Genomic DNA, 22,120 nt, shown 5'->3' with positions numbered 1-22,120 from the left:
CATGCAATATTTTCATACTGTATCTGTGATTCATTATTGTCATCTCAGATATTAGGTACTACGTAATAGTAGTATTTCGGAAAAGTGCATCCCTGTGGACAAGAGTAGGGGAAAATCATTATTTATAAAGAAATGAATAAAGGGAAATGCTGAACATTGTAGTGTTTGGACCAGTAAGCCATCAGCCATGCTGAACATTGTAGTGTTTGGCATGGCTTATAGTCCAGCAAGTGTTTGATTCTGAAGAGGAACATGTCCTTTCTCTATCAAAGAACACCTTTGATTTATTTGAAACAGAAAATTTGAAAAATCAAAGTCCAAATTTCGTCATCATCATCATATTCATATACCGCAAAATTTTCAGGACAATAGGAAATGTGATACCTTTAAATGTGTGGAAACAGAAAGCGTAAGAAACACCTGAAGTGACTCAACATTACTTTGGCAAAAGATCCAGCCACTGGCGTCTCCAATCTATAATACTACTAGTAAAATACAATAGTCACTACTAAAAAAAGGGCATTTTCGACCAAAAAATTTCGACCACAATTTTGGTCGGAAAAAAATCGACCACAGGTGGTCGAAATTTGCAGAATTTAATTTTTATTAAACTTTTTATAGGATTTCAACCACACTGGGTCGATTTTTTAACTGGAAAAGTGAATTTCGACCACGTGTGGTCGAAATTAATTTTTGTACAAATAATAAATGGGAAAAAATATTTTATACATAATAAATTATATAAATATAAAATAATTAATTAAAAAATAAAAATAAAAAACTAATTTCGACTGGTCGAAAATTTGAACAGATTTTTTTTAGTCCCTATTGGGTCTCTTTTCGTTTTATTTTTGCTCCTTCTCTCTCTCTCTCTCTTTCCTCTCTCCCTCTCCTCTCTCTACGCCTCCCCCCACCGACGGCCCTACGACCCCACCTCCTTAGACGCCTCCCCCCACCCGACTGCCCCACCACCCGTCGACGCTTAACTCGCAGCCACCTCCTTTCCCGACCAGCAGCGTCTCCACCGCCGTTTTCGTGGCTGTTAAGGTTTTTTTTTTTTTTTTTTTTCAATCTCATGAATACAAGCCCTAAATTGAACTAGTTCTCAAGAATGTATTTGAATACCATTTTATTAGTTGCATTGCCTTCCATATTTAGTAGATTTGATAACTTTTCTTTGTTGTCAAATAGTTTTTTTGGGATTGAAATTGAATGTTGTTGTTGTTGCATTTGTAGCAAAGGTAGGGGTAAATGAATTTATGTTGCAAAATATCCAGTTGTGCTTGCTTTATTTCTTGATGGATGAGACGATGGATCGAAATAGCTGGTTGAATGTTTAAACAATAAAAACTTAGCTGGTTGAATGTATGGATCTATCTCCTTTTGTTTCTTTGAACGAGGACCGGTTGGTGGACTTGCAATTATGCATCATCTCTAACATCTATTGCGTGGCATTTCAATTACCATAAGTTTATCATTTGCGGTTAATGATATTGTGTCACTTTTCTGCCCTTGTAATTGAAAAATTGGCACTATCCTGGAATTTCAAGTTTCACAGATGAAACTCCACCGAGTTAGTTGTGAAATTTGAAACTGCATGATACAGGCTATTTTACAAGCTCTCTGGTTTAAAAAGCAAACGTTGTTAAAGTTTTGATTAGTAGATGGAATGCAATCTATTTAAAATCAAAGCCAAAACCAAATTGAACTTGTTTCCACAATAGCTCAGACCTTTTCAATGGTTAGTCCACACTTTCTTTCTTTGCTTAGAAACTATTATATATAACAAAAAACTACAGAAGTGTCGTTACACAATCAATAGAAGCAAATACTCAAATTATCAAATCTAGCCAAATTATTTACAGGTTCTAGCTGACATATTTTTAACAAAATTTATTCCCATTTTATCTGCCATAGTTAACAATGAAATGGTAAACATATGTGGAATTGGTTCGATGAAAACATTAGAACTGGCTAGCTTGGTCCCTTGCTTTGCTAGCAAATTATACTTGATTCTTGGATTCTTGGAAGTTGGTTAATTGGTGTAACTCTCAATTAAACTAATACTAGTAGAAAAATAGTTAGTTGGTCTTAACTTTTTCAATATGGTAGATTTTTGTTGGAGGACTTGATTCTGAAGTCACTGACGAGGAGCTGAGGCAGTCCTTTAATCAGTTTGGGGAAGTGGTCTCTGTGAAGATACCTGCCGGAAAAGGATGTGGTTTTGTACAATTTTGTGAAAGGTAATTAGCTATATTGCTTGACGGGAAATCTGGTAGTAGCCAGTGAACGTTTTGTTTGTGTATCATTGTCTGAGACATTGAGAGAAGTGATTGTACGGGCCTTGAGGTATGGAGATGATTGGTAGATAAGTTCAGTATCTTTTATCATTTAATCTCATTTGATAGTGAACTTTTTGAATAATTGATTAGTTCTAAATATTGAGTTGAAAAAAAAGTTTAAGAATCTCTGTTGTTTGGTTTGGTTTGTGATTCTTGAGAAGTTGCCCAGGACTGAACACAAAGATTGATGTGAGGATAAAATGTTGTTCAAGTTGTCTAGCAATTGGCGTTTACCACGAATATTAATCTCTTATTTCTTATAAGTAATATAAAGATAGTGAAGCTTAGACTTTGTTTCCTTTTGGTCCATCCATTTTAACTGGAAGATTTCATGTCACAATTTCTGACTGATATTTATGCAGCTTCTAGATACGAGAAAGGGGCGATGTGGGGAGTGGGCCAATTGCTTCACCCTCTACTGTAGGGCTTTTGGTTATGATTCTCGTTTGGTAAGTTTCTTCTCCAAGAAAAATATATTTTGATACCAACCATGTTTAGATGATTGCCATTTCGCCCTAGTGCACTGTATGGTGGATTCAATTTTCATAAATTCTTTGTAATTGTTCTTTGTTATGGCCTGGAAGCTTTAGTGACTGGTGAATTTCTCCCTGTACATATGATAAAATATAGGATTGAAAAATATGCAAATAAAAACATTGAAGAACCTGCAGCAACAAAGTGCCATTTTAAATTGATTGACTGGAAACCAAACTTCTATAAATTGAAGAAATATTTACAAATATCTGAATATTAGTGTGAAGAGCTTGATTTAAGTATATTGATGTTGAATATTGAAAAATAAGAATCTTATAACCTCTGGGTCTCAAATTTTTGTTGAAATGATTTGATTATGAGTTGCAAAGGCTTACTACAGTTGTAGTGTTATGACAAGACTTCTAAAATGACACTTAGTATCAGAATCATGTATGCTTCGAATATATTCCTTTGCTTAGCATATATAAGTTGCTTTTTGGAATTGTTATTGGCTGCTAACATAGTTACATGCAGCTTTTTGGCTTTGCCTATCTTGGACCATTAGGGGCATTTTTTGAAGCATCAAGTTGCTCAGCTAACAAGAACACTTAATTCCTCGGAGGCTAGGATGTTGGGTATGCAAGCCCAAATTAATAGTTTATGATGGATATGTTTAAATGGATATGTATATTATCTTTAAGGGTTTGAATGTAGTTTTAGTTCGAATTAGAAGTACTTTTAAGTTTATAATGTTTAAGTGTTTGAATGATGTTTATGATGTTTAAGTGTTTGAATGTAGTTTATGATGTTTAAGTGTTTGAATGTAGTTTTAATTTTAAGTACTTTGAGGTTGAATTTGATTGTTTATAAGTGTTTGAATGGACAGTGTTCAAGTGTTTGAACATTGTTTATGGTTGTTGTGTTGCATTGTTGATGAATTGGATGACTGTTTTGGTTGATGAATTTGACTATTTGAAAATTGGCAGGTGGGCTGCCAAAAGCAGGCAAATGCTGGAAAAAATATTCCAGATTTTCGACCACGGGGTGGTCGAAAATCAGCCCAGATATTTCACAATTTCGACCACATGAGGTCGAAATTGTACCCAGAAAAATTCAATTTCGACCACATGTGGTCGAAATTCTGGGCCCAATTTACAATTTCGACCACACGTGGTCGAAATTGAATTTTCATCTTCTTTTTATATTTAAATATAAATAATGTTTTCGACCACACGTAGTCGAAAAAGTTAAATATAATTTAATATAAAAATAATTTTTTCGACCACATGTGGTCGAAAACAATTTTTCCCTTAATTTTGGTAGAATGTGATTTCGACCACGTGTGGTCGAATTTTTTTTTCGACCAAGCTGTTATCGACCTACGCGTGTGGTCGAAAAATTGGTCGAAATAAAGGCTTTTTCGATCTCGTATGGTCAAAATTTTTGATCAAAAATCCCTGTTTTTTTAGTAGTGAATCTGGAATGATGTTAAGAGCCGCCTAATTCCTTATGCATTTCCCATACCCTGCACTGTACCTCCCCTAATAAAAAAGATAGTAATGTACTACATATAATAAAAAATAACATAAAAAAGCTAAGAGCCGCCACTTAATATAATGTTACCTCGTAATGTACTGATTTATATTCTGGGATAAGACAACAGGACTATGAAATTCAACATTTGATTTTTGTCACCAAGTCACTCCACCGCCGACTGACTAATAGACACTTAAGCAATGTCTCCATTGCACTCCTTACCTATAAATACCTTTCACTTTGCTACTTGTTTCCCATCACCTTTTACGACATCATCAAAATGAAGCTTTGTAAATTCACAATTCTTTCTTCTCTACTATTTTCTATCCTTTTCCTCACTGCTTCAGCAGAACAATGTGGTTCACAGGCGGGAGGTGTACGTTGTGCCTCAGGACAATGTTGCAGCAAATTTGGCTAGTGTGGTAACACCAATGCCTATTGTGGTCCTGACAATTGTCAAAGCCAGTGTTCTGGTGGCCCCTCCCCCGGTCCTTCTAGTGGCCTCGGCAGCATCATCTCAGAATCCATGTTTGATCAGATGCTTAAGCATCCGAACGATAATGCGTGCCAAGGAAGGGGCTTCTACAGCTACCATGCCTTCATCAATGCTGCTACCTGGTCTTTTCCTGGCTTCGGCACCACTGGTGATACCACTGCCCATAAAAGGGAAATTGCTGCTTTCTTTGCCCAAACCTCCCATGAAACTACTGGTATGTCAATTTAAATTCGATGAGCTCAACTTCTAGCTCTTTTTTGATAGAAGCTTTACAATTTTGAAATAGTGGATTCAGGCTCTAATACTTATCAAAGTTTTATTACATTTTTACGCGAATATATACAAAAGGACCGGGAAAGACCGTTCTATGATATTCTGAGTGTAGAAATTGACAAAATCTTTGTTTATATCAATGGTGAAACACAGATGAACAATGGAAAATGAAGATCAAACATGGAGGGAAAAGTCTAAGCTAAGAATACGAAAATGTGGGAATGAAAACTTGCATTCATTCATTGAGTTAACAAGTATATATACAAGTGAAGGAATCTAATTGTCATCTAGCTAAATGACAGCTAGCAACAGCTAAGCAACTAAGCTAATGACTCCACTAACTCTAACTAACCGACTCTAACATCCTAACTAACTTGTGCTGACTCAGCATTACAATAGATATACATTGTAGGTATACAAAATATACAATTTTGCAGTGTAGCATAGTAGTTGTAGTATAGTTGTAGTGTAGTATATCTCAATACCCCCACCCCTCAAGCTGGAAGTGAAGGAAGCACAACCAACTTGCTAAGGGCACTAGAATGCTTGATCCCAGTTAGAGCTTTGGTGAGGATGTCAGCAAGTTGTTGACCTGTGCCAATGTGATTAAGAGATATCAAGCCATCCTACAGTTTGGTCCTAACAAAGTGGCAATCCACCTCTATATGTTTAGTTCTTACATGGAAGATAGGATTCCTGGCAATGTGCAATGCAGACTGACTATCACAATAGACAGGAATGGGAAAGGTTAAGGGAATATCAAATTCTGTGAACAGCCTGCTCAGCCAAACAAGTTCCCCTACCACCTTTCTGAGAGCTCTATACTCAGCTTCAGCTAAGGATAGAGATATGGTCTTTTGTTTCTTAGACTTCCAGCTTGATTTGTTGTTTGTGTAGTTTGATTCTCAATCGCCATTTTAGGCTATTGCACAACACAGATTCAAGTCGAATATGTAAAAACAAAGATGAACTCTTAGTTTGAGAATTTGTAAATATGAATTGATATCAACTTATGCAAACAGAATTGGATCGAAGGAAGTAAACCTTCGCTCTGATACCATGACAAAATCTGCGTTTATATCAATGGTGAAACACAGATGAACAATGGAAAATGAAGATCAAACATGGAGGGAAAAGTCTAAGCTAAGAATACGAAAATGTGGGAATGAAAACTTGCATTCATTCATTGAGTTAACAAGTATATATACAAGTGAAGGAATCTAATTGTCATCTAGCTAAATGACAGCTAGCAACAGCTAAGCAACTAAGCTAATGACTCCATTAACTCTAACTAACCGACTCTAACATCCTAACTAACTTGTGCTGACTCAGCATTACAATAGATATACATTATAGGTATACGGAATATACAGTTTTGCAGTGTAGCATACTAGTTGTAGTATAGTTGTAGTGTAGTATATCTCAATAGAAATGCTTCTTAAATTTCCATGTTTTTCGTAAATACTAGTTGAGCATGTACCCCTTGACAGGAGGATGGCCTACGGCACCTGATGGACCACACGCATGGGGTTACTGTTTCCTTAGAGAACGAGGTAGCCCGGGTGACTACTGTACACCAAGTGGCCAATGGCCTTATGCTCCTGGCAGGAAATATTTCGGACGAGGCCCCATCCAAATCTCACAGTAAGTTACTGTAATTTTAGCATAGATTCATGCCATCATAGTGCAAATAACTAATCATAAAAATGAGATGTTTAAAGTTAAGAGTTTCTTAGAGTAAAAATGTGTCTTTTTTTAACAGACTTAAAAGAAAGGAATTTCGATAAATTGAAGCTGAGAGAGTAGTAATTTTAGAAGTTTTATCTATAAAGTTCGAACGAGAGTCTCAAGCATAATGTGTTACCCAAGTTTTGGCTAATAAGTAAAAGAAAACACGACTGAACATTATTTTTTATGACTTTGTAAGGTCTAATTACGTGTATTTTGACATTTTATAAAACACAACTACAACTATGGGCCATGTGGAAGAGCCATCGGAGTGGACCTCCTAGCCACACCTGATTTCGTGGACACGGACCTAGTCATCTCATTCAAATCGGCTCTATGGTTCTGGATGACCCCTCAATCACCGGAAGATGGAACCCATCTGGCGCAGACCGAACAGCCAATCGCCACCCTGGATTTGGTGTCATCACGAACATCATCAATGGTGGCCTAGAATGTGGTCATGGAATTGACAATAGGGTCCAGGATCGAATTGGGTTTTACAGGAGGTATTGCGCAATTCTTGGAGTTAGCCCAGGTGACAATCTTGATTGCGGCAACCAGAGGTCTTTTGGCAACAGACTCTTAGTCGATTCAATGTAATTTCATAATCATTTGTTTTGTTGTATTCTCTTGCAATGCAGGGCCTAGCTACAAATAAAGTTTTAATGTGTAATTCTGTATTTTGATTGTGATCTGATTTGACCACGACTTATAATCGCTTTCAATTTTAATGAACAGAGACTTTTGTCCACGACAGTGGATGGTTCTTCTCTATATATATGGTGGTGCCAATTGTTAATGAGCATTATTGTAACTAGTTTGCTTCATAACTAGATAAATAAGTACTTTTTCATTCTCCTTTACTTGTCTAGTAAACTAAAATAAAATAAAAAAATTACTTGTTCATATTAGCAAATCAAGAGAGAATAATATGTTTTTATAATTTTACCTTTATCATTAAGTAACCATTTTCCAAATTTATCGGAGTATAGGTAGCCAAACTTTGAATTCCAAACCAATCAATATCATTGAATACAATTACCTGCAATTATCTTTTAAGTGACTCGATTATATAAAAAAAAGTTTACACCGTCCGTACACACCTCCTCCTCTTCTTCGGCTTCTTCTACCTTTTCTTCCTCCTCATTCTTCCTCTTCTTCGGCTTCTTTTGCCTCTTCTTCCTCTTCATCTTCTTCTGCCTCCTCTTTCTCTTCCTCTTCTTCTCGTCCTCTTCTCCTCCTCTTTCTTTTCTTGTTTTATAATGATGTTTGTGTAAAGAACTTTTGAATTAGGAGAGATGATGGAATATTAAGTGGATTTAGATGGGAGGAAAGAGGAGTATATTTGTGTATACCCCCTTGTACATATGTATATACCGCTGTATATCAATTAATATGAAAGTGATATACATGTGATATATAGTGTGCCATTAACATTTTTCAGCTCAATTTTAGCTTTGAATTTTGCCTCCAAATCAGTCCAGATGTTAACTCCCATCTCCCGTAAATTTTGTATATAACCTTATCCAGGTGTCTCCGATGAAATGCCACACTCAAAAAGAAAACTACTAAAAATTTCAACTTCGAATTGAAGCTTCAAGTGAGTCTTTAATAATGGTTCTTCAAGACTCTCTTTAACAGTTCACTAAATCAGAGGATATGAATGTTGGAGGTTCTTGAATCAAAGAAACCTAAAAGAAGAAGAGAGCACTCACTTCATATTGTTATCTCTCTCTAGGCCTATGCAGATGAAAAGGAAATAGAGAGAAGAAGATTGGAGCTATGTGTGAAATGTCTGAGAGAGTTAGAAGAACATAACGAGGAGGCCTAGGCCCCGTTGCTTGTATTTTTTTCTTTGAGTTTCACTTTTATTAAATTAAAAAAAAAATGGGAGGAGGAAAAGAGCGAAGTAGAAGAAAGAAGAGTTTGTTAGAGAGCTTCTGGCTAGCGGTTGCTATGTTTTTTGGCAACAGTGGCAAAACGTATTCTTTGCTTAGCAATTGGGTGTAAATAGTGTACGTCTCTGCTAGTTTTCCTTATCTTTTTTTCATACAGTATCAATTTTTAAAAGTTTAACATTTGTAAGCTCATTGTAACTCAGATTCACCTTCTTCCAAAATCATTTAGGAGTGATAAGTTTCAGTAACAAAGTGATGGGTTGTTCTTGATTTGCACGAGTAAAATAATTGCTAATAATTGATTTCCAAAACATGAAAAAATTATAGGAGCCATGATTATCCAGAGGGTTCGTTCACCTACCCACTTGGCTTTTATATAATTACAGATAATCCAGATTTGCTATCATTGATTGACGAAGTCATCACATACAAATTGGGCAATTTGGTTTTGTGTGAATATCAGACAAACATGCCCGACTAATCAAAATTTGGATTGAAATAAAATGGATTACGACACGTTTGGCCTTAACAAACCTCCTACAGGCTAGTGATGACCTTTCCTTTGAGATAAGCCTTTAATTGCACGTATTACACGTTAATCGCAGTCATTTGATGAGACAATTTCTCTTTCTCGTAAGATTTAAGTGACTGAAAACCTTCCTAGCTGATAAATAAACATATTAATTGGTCAAAAAAATAACTTTGAGCCTCTAAATTTAAGCATCCAGGCTGCAGCTTCCGTCTCTGATTTTTAGTCTTGAATTATGGGGACCAAACTGTATCATCATACTAGGGATAAGAGCTATCAACTGCACAAGATATACATGCAAAATCATTATTAAGGTTGTCCAATTACTTCATCATATATGGAAATCATAAGAAAATGGACCTTGGAGATAATTCAACTCCAAAAACTAGCTCATGAAATACGGGATTGCTCAAATTATATAAGGAGACTAAACACCTATCACCCCTTATCCTATCACCGTTCACCGACATGGGACCCAACATCCTCAACCACCTTCCCCCTCTCATACGCCCAGGCCTGCCAACTGGAACGTGAACAATATAATATGGGGGGTCCAACATCAGGTAAAATCAGAATTGAGATGGGTCAGGCTCTGATACCATGATAAGAAAATGAACATTGAACCTAACTCAAACTAAAAAACCAGCTCATGGTGAGAATTACCCAAGACCATATGAGGAGATCCCATCCCACCGCCGATGTGGGGACTCAACAAGAAGAAAGAAAATAAAAAGGTATATGTATCCTTATATGGAAATAAGTCATAATTACTCCTAAACCTGAACAAACGTGTCCTTTTGGTGCACGCTCTCAGGAGATGATGCGGGTAAAGACTTATCCGCACCCAGTGTTTACACCTAACTAATAATAGCATAACATGTGTCTTTTTGCTACTCTTTTATCAATTAACTTTGGTTAAGTAATGTGTATTTCACCTCATTTATTACTTACTATGTTAAAATTTAATGGTTACGTGTAAATACCTAATGCGGATAAGTTTACCCCGATAACGTGTGGCTTCAAAATTTGTATTTAGGCTTTTCTTGGCATTGATAAAAATAGGGTGAGTAACTCTTTATATTTCTACCAATCACAATTCTTTAGTATAGTGCTTACCCAAGCAAGGCCCACGCAGAACAAGTTGAATCCAGGATAATTGAATGGAGCCCTCTTAGATAAAAATATATCTACAGGGAAAGAAAATACAGTTAAGTTGACATTCAGATAAACTGCTAGTCCTGCAAAGCCAGTGTGCTATTAGCCATGCATAGCCGATTGCAGCACACAACATTTAAAGGTGTCACAAGTAATTGGCGTTTGTTTGAAAATATTTGAAGGCAGAGTTTGCAAAACTACTTTTGAGTTCCTGCAAATTCAGTTACTTTGAGTTGGCATTACCCAAATAAAAAAGTTAACTTTTGTTGAAGATTTCCAAACTTAAAATCTCAGATCTTTAAAAAAACTCAAATATTTTGGAGTTTCTGAAAATTTTGAAAAACTGAGGGTGTGTTCGGTATGAAGGAAAACATTTTCCAATTTTCTCATATTTGTTTGGTCAAAAATTTTGGAAAACATTTTCCTCAAAATTAGGGAAAATGACTTCCCTAATAAAAGTAGGAAAAACAAGTTCACAAGTTCATTCCACCAACTACCCTACCACTACCCAACCCAACCCCAACTCCAACCACTCCCAACCCCCCACCCACCCCACCACCCCACCCCGCCCCGCCCCCATGCACCACCCCATCCCTACCCCCCCTGCCCAAAAATAATTTTTTTTGGAAAAAAAGTTTTTGACATTATTTTTGGTTTTTTGCACCCCCCACCCAAACCCCGCACCCTACCCCCTCCCCCCCCCCCCCCCCCCACCCACAAAAAAATTATTTTTTTTGAAAAAAAATTTTGACTTTTTTTTTTGCACCCCCACCTCGCACCCTACCCCTTCCCCCCCCGCACCCCTACCCCCCCCCCCCCCCCCCCCCAAAAAAAAAATATTTTTTTTTTGAAAAAAAGTTTTGACATTTGTTTTGGTTTTTTGCACCCCAACCCCCACCCCTCCAAAAAAAATTGAAAAAAAGTTTACAATTATAAAAATTGAATGTTTGCGTGGTTAAAAATTAAAACTTTTGGAGGGGGTGATAGGGTATTGGGGAGGGGGGCGTGGGGGTGGGTGGTGAAAAGATTTTTTTGGGGGGTAGGGGTGTAGAAACCCACAAAAGACAATAAAAAACTTCAAAAAAAAATGTTGGTGTTGGGGGGGGGGGGGTGTTAGTGTCAGGGGCGGACCCATGTACTATTTTTTGGTGCTCGAGCACCCATTAACCGTGGCAGATATCGACATATAGCAAATATTGAAATTTTGGTATAAAATAATAAATAGCACCCAATATACAATAAAAGATCTTGGTGCTCTGGTTAAAAAGTTATAGGCTTTAGGTTAAGCCTGGAGGAGCCAAGTTCGAATTCCACTCAAAGCAATATATTTTTTTGTTGATTTTAAGGTGAGCACCCAGGACCATTGAATCCTGGGTCCGCCGCTGGTTGGTGTGGTATGGGTTCCACGCAAGGGGGAGAGGGGTGATAGGGGATGTGGTAATGTAGAAAATTTAGAAAAAAAAATTAAAAACTTCAAAAAAAAATTGAGGGTGGGGGGTAGGGTGGGGTGGTGTATGGGTTACGGGAGTGGTTGGGGGTGGGGGTGCAAAAAATAAAAATTAAAAAAAATGGAGGGGGGTGGGTGGGTGGGAGTGGGGTTGGGTTGGAGTTGGTGAGGGTTGGGGGGGGGGGGTTGCAAAAAACAAAACAAAAATTAAAAGAATTTTTTTGGAGGGGGGCGTAAGTGGGTGGGGGGTATGGGGTTGCGTTGGAGTTGGTGAGACTTGGATGAGTATTTTCCGGAAAACATTTTCTATCAACCAAACGATCATGAGAAAATAAGTAAGAAATTCACTTATTTTCCATTACCCAAACGAACATGACAAAATAAATGGAAATTCACTTATTTTCTAAGAAAACATTTTTCTCCATACCGACACACCCTGAGTTTGTTTAATATTATGTGCTTCATTAACAATTCGTTTGAAATAGCTTTTCAGAAGTGATGGTTAAGCTGACAATCAACAATGCACTATAACCTTATAAATCGGCATGAAACTGCAAATAGCGTCGATAAAAATACAAAAGTTTGACCATGATATTTTTGAAGCTTCTACTTACCTGTTAGAGGAGTATATATTAATGGAGAAAGAATATTGCCGAATGAGCTTATTCCTCCTATGCACCCTTGAGCAATTCCCTGTTACATTAACACAGAGATATAGCACTCATTGAGAAAATACTAATCCAACAAAGAAGCATATAAAATTTAAGGTAGAAGATCAACAATATCTAAATTGTTCACCTGTTCATTTGGCCCAACTTGTTTTGAAACAATGCTTTGTAACTGCATTTTTAGAAAAAAGTTTATCAGATCTAATGACAACACAACTAATAAAAGTTCATCTTTCTGGAAGTCACAAAGAGTACTCACAGCTGGTCTTGTTAGGAAGGCAATGATAGGCAACAAATTAGCTACATAAGGAACCTGAGACCACGAAATGTTGGGAAATTAAAACATTAATATCTTGAAATCTGAAATATACCAAAAAGAAATCAAATAATGTGTTCAGATGTTTGAAAGCTTAAGCTTACCCAGACTGCCCATGCAATGCTATCAATTAGCATCTGTAGAACAATTAAGAACTAAATAAGTTATTACAAGTGTTTGAGCGCACAGAAAGACAGAGAGAGGGAACAAGATAGAAACGTAGAGAAGTTCCAAGACATACATTTACAAATCCAGCAATGAGGGCTAAGGACAGAATTGCTTCCTCCCCCATAATGGGAGCCAACCTAGGCATCAAGAACAACTGCACCAAAATTTAACAAGGGGTAACACATGGAGTAGTATTCAGAAAATAAGGGATTAATTTCATGGAAGGTCAGTGAATTTTATTCACTTATAATATCTAAGTTACAAACTATATTTTGTGATTTGTCACATTAAACAATTTAATGTTGAGAATCGTCAGGCACAATAGTCGGGCACAACTTGAATTTTATTATTGCAAAGTAAGGACCAGCTTCGGTCTTACAATTTCTTACACTAATTTTTTTTTCTTGCACTCACTTTAGCAACTCTCTTTGTTTCTCTCTACTATTTCTTACTAGCTCTCACACTTCTCACTTATCACTTGTAACTTTCTTGCTTGCTTGCTTACAACTCAAATGACCACCTCTATTTATAGGTGGTGATGGAAAGATCTAGTGAAAGATATTTACAACTTTCTCTAGAATATTCCTAACAATCTTTTTTCTAGAACTACTTCTAGAATCCTCATTCTAGAGTCACTCTAGAATTCTCATTCTAGAGTTATTATTTGAATTCTCTAGAATTGCTTGAACATTCTAAAGAAGAGAACAATCAAGAATAAAGTTGGTGATGATTTATTTTAACACTCCCCCTCAGCACCAACTTTATTTTCTCTTTCAACCATTCCACGTGCTTCCCGAAATCTTATAAACTTCATGTTGTCTAGGCTTTTTGTGAATATGTCCGCTACTTGCTCGTCTGTCTTGACTTGCTTCATTTCAATTTCACCCTGAAGAATTTTTTCTCGGAGAAAGTGATGATGTACTTCCACGTGCTTCGTCCTGGCGTGAAATACAGGATTCTCGGCCAAACGGATAGCTGACAAGTTGTCACAATACAGCGGGACTGTATCTTCAGATGATTGATGCAAGTCTTTCATGAGTTGATTTAGCCATGTGCTCTCTTGTGCTGCCATTGTTCCCGCTCGATATATCCATCAGGATATGTTTTCAACTTATAAACCCACTTACATGATATGGGTTTAACGTCCTTGGGTTTTGCCACTAAATCCCAAGTCTGGTTTAGTCTTAAGGCTAAAATCTCCTCCTCCATTGCCTTTCTTCATTCACTACTCTTCGAAGCTTCTTCGAAGGTGGTAGGCTCCTTGACCTTATGATACGAATCGATTTGGGGATGAAACCAAATCAATCCAAAATGCGAAATTTAAAGATACAAAGAAAAGGGATGAGAAAAAAAGGATAAATACTTGACCCGAATGGGGGGAATCCTATAGACAAATCTAGGTATATGAAACCTAAACCCTTATAATTTGAATTCAACAACCCAAAAGAATCAAAGCAATATGAATTCAAGGCAAGATATTCGAATGAAATCCACAAACGAACAATCTTCATGAAATCATTGGAAATAAACGGTTCAAAGACCAACAATGGAATCCACCATTAAATCTACTAAACTAAGCTAAACCCTAGCTAAACAAACTATGATAATCCTATCCTTACTCAAACATTCATCATTAAAATCTAAGTGAAGAAAATGGCTAAGTCTAGTATTTATACTCCTAGACTAAAGAAGACTAAGTTATTACAAAAATGTCATTAATGAGGCAAGGGCCTTGTTTGGCTAGTTGGATGTTGGCTTGGAATCCGAAATGTCTCTCCCTTGCACAAATAGCCATCATCCCATCCTCAAAGCTTGCAATTGCGACAATTTGCATGTTTGGCCACTTTTGCATTTCTGTCCTTTTTGCGCTTCTAGCCACTTTGAGTGTCGGCCTTCTTTCTTGTAGCCTTATCTTCAAGCCTCACCCAAGCCACCTCCCACACATCATAGGCCTCATTGTGGGGCTTTTATGGGCCTCCAAAGGCCTTCAACACCATCCTTATCATCCATGCCGCTTGTAACGCTTGAAGTTCCATATCTTGACCTTGGATGTAAGTCTTGAAATGAGGTGCGTCAAGTAGGGTCATATCACCTTGTCAACTTCAGCTAATGTTGCATTTATATACTTACTATTTGGGCGTTTCAGTCGTGTGGACCTTCTTAGTTGAGGCTGTGTAACTTCTTGGACTCTTTCTTGCAACTCTTCTGGGGTTTCATGGACTCCAGTTTGCCACGACCTTTTATTTTCTCCTTTTGAAGATATATCTTCTGTATGTGATTCATGTTTTTCACCTACCCCTTGTTGTGATTCTGCTTTACTTTCCCGTCCTTCTTCTTCAAGCTTGTGTTGTAGCTTTTGCTCCAATTCTCTTGAATCTGCTAATGTGACTTCTTCGGACCACCACGATGATGCTTCATCAAATACCACATTTTTTGACACATATGTTCGATTTGTGGTAGGGTCACAAAACCTCCATCCTTTTCTTTGTTCGTCGTAACCAACAAAGATGCAACGAACAACTTTTTTTATCAACTTGCTGCGGAGATGATCTGGCACAAACACATAACACACACAACCGAATACTCGAAAGTGACCTACGGTAGGTATCATCCTATTGAGCTTCTCGAATGGTGAGATAAACCACAATCTTGCTTGTGGTAGCCTGTTAGTGATGTGGACAACAGTCTTTATGCATTCTGCCCAAAATCTTGCTGGTACATGCGTACTATGCAACATACTTCTACATATCTCTGCCAGGTGTCTATTTTTTCTTTCAGTTACTCCGTTTTGTTGTGGCGTATTTGGGCAAGTCAATTGTCGCCTTATCATCTTCTCTTTAAGGTAGTCATTGAACTCACGTGATGTGTATTCTCCCCCATTGTCCGTACGGAGATATTTGATTCTCCTTCCAATATCATTCTCCACAGTATGTTGGAACTCCTTAAACTTCTCAAATACTTCAGACTTCTCCTTTAATAAGTAAATCCACACGTACCTTGAGAAGTCATAAATGAATGTAACCATGTATCGGTAACCACTAATAGAAGACTTCTTTACTGGTCCAAACACGTCTGAGTGTACCGGCTCCAATGGCTCCTTGGCTTGATACTTTGATTCTCCATAGGGAAGTTGAAGTGCTTTTCCGTATTGGCATCCAGCACATACCATGTCTCCTCTAATCTCAAGCTGAGGAAGGCCCTTTAATTTAGACGTTGCATCATGACTTTTAATTTGTTGTAGCTCACGTTCCCAAGACGTGCATGCCATAGATCAGTTGTTTCGTTACTCTGAGTCTTCTCCACAAAAGCTGTCTCGGCTGACATGACATAGATTGACTCTAATCTTCTTCCCTCCATGATCAGCGAGTTTGTAATTTTCAATTTTTGATATACTTTTACGTCATCTGGCCCAAACACAACATAGTTGCATGAGGCTGCAAGTTGCGACACAGATAATAAATTCTTTTTCATACCTGGAACATGGTAGACATTTTGAAGTTGCACTTGTTTCGAGTTGTGACGAAGCATGAACACCGTCTTGCCAATATGGGTTATTGGCATTCTTGAATTATTTGTTGTCACCACTACCCATCTGCCCTTATATTCGCTCATGTTGGTCAGCTTCTTTTCATCACCGGTCATGTGATTGGAGCATCCCGAATCAACGATCCAATCATGTTCATAATCGACTAGTTTCTCACTTGCAGTTGCAAGTGCTAACTCCTTTTCTTCGTTAGAGTGAAAGGTGACAAGCTCTTCCTATTGATTATTTTCTTCAACTGCATAGGAGGTCTCGAAATCCCAAACTTCTTCTTCATCTTGCTTATTTTGGGTAGAAGTAGCTATGTTACCTTCGGCTTTCTTGTACCAGCAATCTCTGGCGTAGTGTCCTTTCTTTCCGCAATTGTAGCACTTGTCTCTTTGTCGGTTGTTGAAACCTTTGTTTGCCTGCTTGTTGGCTCGCCGGCTTCTTTGATGCTGATTCTTCTGGTCTCCCCCTGGCCGAGAGTTTCTCTCCTCATCCCTTTTTCGGTAGCCTTGCCTTCTGCTGAAGAGCGTTTTATCTTCATCTTTTATAGAAAGACTTGATAATGGCTTATCTAAGTCTTTTTCATTTGCCAACAGATTTTCCAACTCAAATAAAGTTGGTTCTGTGGCCTACCCTCGTGTAGCCGAAATTATGCCTTTATACTCCGGCCTTAGACCATGAACAATGATTCTCCTCATCCTTGTCTCTGTGATTGCATTCTCTGGATCTAATTTTGATATTTCATCACATAAAGATTTTACCTTTGAGAAGTATTGATTAATCGTCATGTTACGCTGTGAGATCGACAAAGGCTCATTTTCAAGCCTTTGTAATCTCTCATCATTCTTCTTCATAAAAATTGTTGCCAGCATGTCCCAAGCTTCTTTGGGTGTCTTGGTGTTCTTAATCCGTTACAGGAACTCATCTTCGACTGATACAGTGAGAGCATACATGGCCTTTCCAGTTTTAACCTTTCATTTTTTTGCTGCTTCGGCATCAGTTGGTGGTGTAGTCTCTGAGACACCAACAATATCTCATAATTCCTGGCCGAGAAAATAATATTGCATTCTCGTGCTCCACGATCCGTAGTTGCTTGCGTTGAGCTTCTCAACGCTATTGAGACTGCTTGCAAAATCCCCCATTTACCAGTGCCTCTTGACTTGTAGCCTCCGACAGTAGCTTGTAGGATCTCCCTTGAGCTGCTACCTCTCTTGATCAACCAGGCTCTGATACCACTTGTTGAGAATCGTCGGGCACAATAGTCGAGCACAACTTGAATTTTATTATTGCAAAGTAAGGACCAGCTTCGGTCTTACAATTTCTTACACTAATTTTTTTTTCTTGCACTCACTTTAACAACTCTCTTTGTTTCTCTCTATTATTTCTTACTAGCTCTCACACTTCTCACTTATCACTTGTAACTTTCTTGCTTGCTTGCTTGCTTACAACTCAAATGACCACCTCTATTTATAGGTGGTGGTGGAAAGATCTAGTGAAAGATATTTACAACTTTCTCTAGAATATTCCTAACAATCTTTTTCTAGAACTACTTCTAGAATTCTCATTCTAGAGTCACTCTAGAATTCTCATTCTAGAGTTATTATTTGAATTCTCTAGAATTGCTTGAACATTCTAGAGAAGAGAACAATCAAGAATAAAGTTGGTGATGATTTATTTTAACATTTAACTTTATCTATCTTAACAGTAAAATCATTAAATTTTACCTATTATAACAATAAAATAAAAAAATATTTTTGTCACATAATAATTTATATATTGAATTTACTTCACTATAACAATAATGTTTTAAGTACTAAACTTGATCCACAAATCACAAAACCTACCCATTAAAATGACTTTGTTTGGGTACTAAAGTTCAATTGCTTTTAACATGAAAATAGAAGTTTATTATCTCAATTATAGTGAAAAAAGTCCGATTACTTCGAAGTGACATATAATAATTTTATGACTTTATTGTCATACTAGGTAAATTCAATGACCATACATAAAACTTCGAAGTGACATATAATAATTTTATGACTTTATTGTCATACTAGGTAAATTCAATGATCATACATAAAATTAACATGAAAAAGAAATTTGAGTCCACAACTCAAAGTGTTATTAGTTAAGTTGCTCAGATTCAGGTGTGGGTACCTAATACGGATGCGACAGAATGTACCACTTAATCTAAGCACATATCAATCAATCTATATTTCTCGGTCATAGATGTATTCAAAGTACCCAATATAAATTGACCAAAACCAATGTGAATCCCACACCCACATTCAATCGTGTCGGATTGCCAAAGATATGGCAGGAAGTTAAAGGATCCGAACAACATGGGTTTTATTCGAGACTACTTGCATTATGTATTCTGTAAAGAGAACTTAAATTTGAAAACTAACCTGGCCAATTGCTGCCATACTGTAGCCAATAAGCATCAAAACAGCAAAGTTATCTTTGTTGTATTGAAGTCGAGCTTTTAAGAAGTACTACAATATATATAGTGAAACAAGAAAACTTCAGGAGCTATGAGATCATAACTTTAGGTTCAACTGATACTTCAGGGAGTGCTATAGAATGTCTACCAAAAATGGAGTTTGTTGTCCACCTTCCCCTAGACCATTCAAGAAAGCAATGACTGTTGCTAGCGAAAGCGTCACGCTGCCACCAAAAAAAAAAAAAAAGGATGATAATTGGAACTTTTAATTAATGTATTTGCTTTTACGGGGAATTACCAGACTATGATCAAAGCAAAACCCAGAAAATGCAAATAAAACTCAAGCTATCAGAATTCATCTTTCTCGTCTCATTCATTTTCGGGTGTTATGTGCGAGGTATCTACAAGGAAACTAATTTAGTAAATTATGGGTCAAGATTTTCAATTGTCGATAAATTATTAGACACAAATTTTACTCCATCTGTCCCAATTTATGTAGCACTTTTTGCTTCCCGAGATTCAAACTGAATAAACTTTGACCAACATTTTAAGATGTATTTTTTCACCAAATTGATATGAGAAAAGTTGCAATTTATAGCACTTTTCATGTAGTTTTCAAATATATAAATTTTAATATTAAAATATTGAATTGATCTAATCCAATTTAATTTCAAAGTTTAATCAAATTGACTCTCGAAAAGCAAGAAGTGCCACATAATTGGGACGGTCGAAAGTAATATAATTAACATAGAATATATATACGACGTACATATATACAAATAACCCGTTTGACTTTAAGGTTTTTTTACCTTTCAATCAAAAGCTACTTTTATAACATTTTTGTACATGTAAATATCAAAACAAAATGGAAGAATCACAAACCCCTAAACATTATTAACACTCATCGTTTTCAAAATTATGTAATTTTATTAATTATATACTATTGATAACGCAAACACATCTTTTCATAGGGAGAGCCTACCTAAATACTGGTCCCATAAGAAAATGGAAGTGGCAGTCAATGGTTAGCAATAATTGTTGTCAATCAGCAATCAATATGACGTTGATACTTGATTTATTCTACCAAACACTTAAATCTTACCTACTCCTGAGCAAGCAGAAAATATCTTTGAGTGGTAGGACTTTCTTAAAGCTCCGTGATACTATCTTTTTTGAGTCACTTCCAGATTGAGAACATTCTGCACCACTATCGACCAATATGGGTTGATTTAGAGGATCAGTGTTAACACAGCCACTCGTCTCCTTTAGAAATATTCTCATGTATATTGCTGCAACCGCTGAAGAAATGGCTGCTACCTTCGTAACAGAAAAAGAAAAAAACACAGAACTAAGCAAAACAAACTATACTAGTCAAAGACACATCTGAACTATTACATTTTTTAGAATTTCATATCACAACTATCACAGTTATTTTCCTAAATTATTGTGATAGTTTATGTAGGAAAAGGAAACATCTGACATTGGGTGGAAAACTCGTAAAAAGTGATAGCTCAAATGTGTTTTTGCCATTAAAAAAAGGCAAAGACCAAGTGCAAGGAAAAAAAATTAAGATAAAAGAAGGGACCAGAAAGATGTGAGCAGTGGAGAGGAAACGAGCAGCCATGGTACCAAAGAGAGATGCAGCTGAGCCTATGCCGGCAACAGCTCCAATTGCAGAAACACGTTTTTCTTCTGATATGTTAGCTGCCTAGAAAACTATTCATCAGAAAAAGGAGCGTACTGTATATAAATTAGAATTTGAATTAGGCTGAATAGTTAATAATCAAATTACCGCATAAGCAATGGAGAGGCACTCAATTCCATTATCACTGACCATGCCAGTGAAGGTCTTTACCATATAGTACGCATAGAAATAGTTTCTTGACCTCCCAATTGCCAATATTACTGCAGAACTTTTTGTTAATTATCACTCTATAGCCATCTGGTTCTTCTTCAATTGAGTGACCGGAAAACAATCGTTACCTGACGGGAAAATAGAGGCAGCCACCGGGACTGTAAGCAAAGCTTTCCTTCCATATACATCGGATAGATGTCCAAGTAAAGGCAACATCATCATTGACCCGAGCCCTAAGATCTGAAATCAGCAGACGCACACAACTAGTCAGATAATGCATATCTGTTAGATAAGCGATTGTGTAAATGGGGTGAAGGAAGAAAGAAAAGTAGTGGTACACACGGCCTGCTGGAAACCGGAGAGATAAATGGCAAGAGAGCATTCGTCTTGAGCAGGGCATAGTGCGCCCACTGTGATGTCAGTTATGGCAGGAGGGATCACATTCAATGCAAAGTTTCCAAGAAATACTGTCACAAACAGGTGCTTCAAGTCGCTCAATTTATCCATCTCAATGTTCTTATTGGATTGAGTAGAGATGGAGAGGGGAATAAATGAAGAAAAGACAGCAGATGGAAGTTCTGCTTTCCTTTGAAAACCAAGAATCAATGGTTTCAAAATCAGTTGTATTTTAAATTAGGCTGGGTAGTGATTTCCAAAAGAAAGCAGACAATAGTCCTGTTTTCTTTTGAAAACCAAGAACCAATGTTTTCAAAATCAGTCGTATTTTAAATTTGGCTGGGCAGGCGAAAGGGAGAGAATCTCTTGCGAGTTTGGCCTAACCGGTAGCTTAGAGTCATAATAATTCATTGAATATGTATAGATTATTATTTTAAAATTCAGTAACTTAAATAAATTAAAAACTCAAAAGTTTCAAATTTTAGTTCGTCTTTGAGATTGGGCCATGATTTCCATAATTAGTTTATAGAGCACGCACGTGATAAAAATGGGGAATGTCACTAGAGTCCTAGCATATGCATCCAAAACGTCTATATTATGTTATGTTATCTTGAGTCAAGTATCGGACTTGATTTTGAAACACAAAGCTAAGAGCAGCCACAAAGAGACATGAAAACCTGGTCCCAATGTTTTTGTAATTCTTTTTTCATTGGAAAGAATAAAAAAAATATGTTTTTGTAATAGTTCAGTTCTGTTAACTTGTATGTATGCAGTATATTCTCTGGTTTTCAGTTGATCTGGAAAAAAGATTCTTCTATATAAAACTTGAGATAGATAGTAGTCTACCAGTTTTCCTTTTGAGGGATA

General features: G+C 36.9%; 1 protein-coding gene, 1 long non-coding RNA gene and 1 pseudogene across 4 annotated transcripts; 2 read left to right on the top strand and 1 right to left on the bottom strand.

The window, feature by feature from the left end:
* Positions 1–858: 858 nt before the first annotated feature.
* Positions 859–3,658, top strand: LOC132606672 (uncharacterized). The gene is made up of 4 exons (XR_009570008.1): positions 859–1,047; positions 2,113–2,243; positions 2,705–2,791; positions 3,351–3,658. It is a non-coding gene; the product is annotated as an uncharacterized LOC132606672 (long non-coding RNA).
* Positions 3,659–4,322: 664 nt separating this feature from the next.
* On the top strand, positions 4,323–7,901 carry LOC132606671 (endochitinase B-like; annotated as a pseudogene).
* Positions 7,902–9,127: 1,226 nt separating this feature from the next.
* Positions 9,128–21,667, bottom strand: LOC132606669 (uncharacterized). 3 transcript variants are annotated; one of them, XM_060320265.1, is made up of 14 exons: positions 21,200–21,667; positions 20,986–21,097; positions 20,795–20,907; positions 20,632–20,710; positions 20,105–20,315; positions 19,151–19,226; positions 18,968–19,054; positions 13,104–13,184; positions 12,967–12,999; positions 12,806–12,859; positions 12,677–12,718; positions 12,493–12,571; positions 10,393–10,463; positions 9,128–9,556 (listed from the first exon to the last, which is right to left on the bottom strand). In XM_060320265.1, the coding sequence occupies exons 1-14, from the start codon at positions 21,362–21,364 to the stop codon at positions 9,464–9,466; spliced, it is 1,296 nt and encodes a 431-aa protein (XP_060176248.1). In that variant the 5' UTR covers positions 21,365–21,667; the 3' UTR covers positions 9,128–9,463. The 3 variants fall into 3 exon arrangements, with proteins under 3 accessions (XP_060176248.1, XP_060176247.1, XP_060176249.1); XM_060320264.1 differs by having other exon boundaries at positions 20,105–20,319; positions 20,588–20,710; positions 21,200–21,666; XM_060320266.1 differs by lacking the exon at positions 20,632–20,710 and having other exon boundaries at positions 20,105–20,319.
* Between the last annotated feature and the right edge of the window lie 453 nt (positions 21,668–22,120).

This window comes from Lycium barbarum, chromosome 8 (assembly GCF_019175385.1).
Source record: "Lycium barbarum isolate Lr01 chromosome 8, ASM1917538v2, whole genome shotgun sequence".
NCBI lineage: Eukaryota > Viridiplantae > Streptophyta > Magnoliopsida > Solanales > Solanaceae > Lycium > Lycium barbarum.
This window is presented reverse-complemented; position numbering and strand designations above follow the sequence as displayed.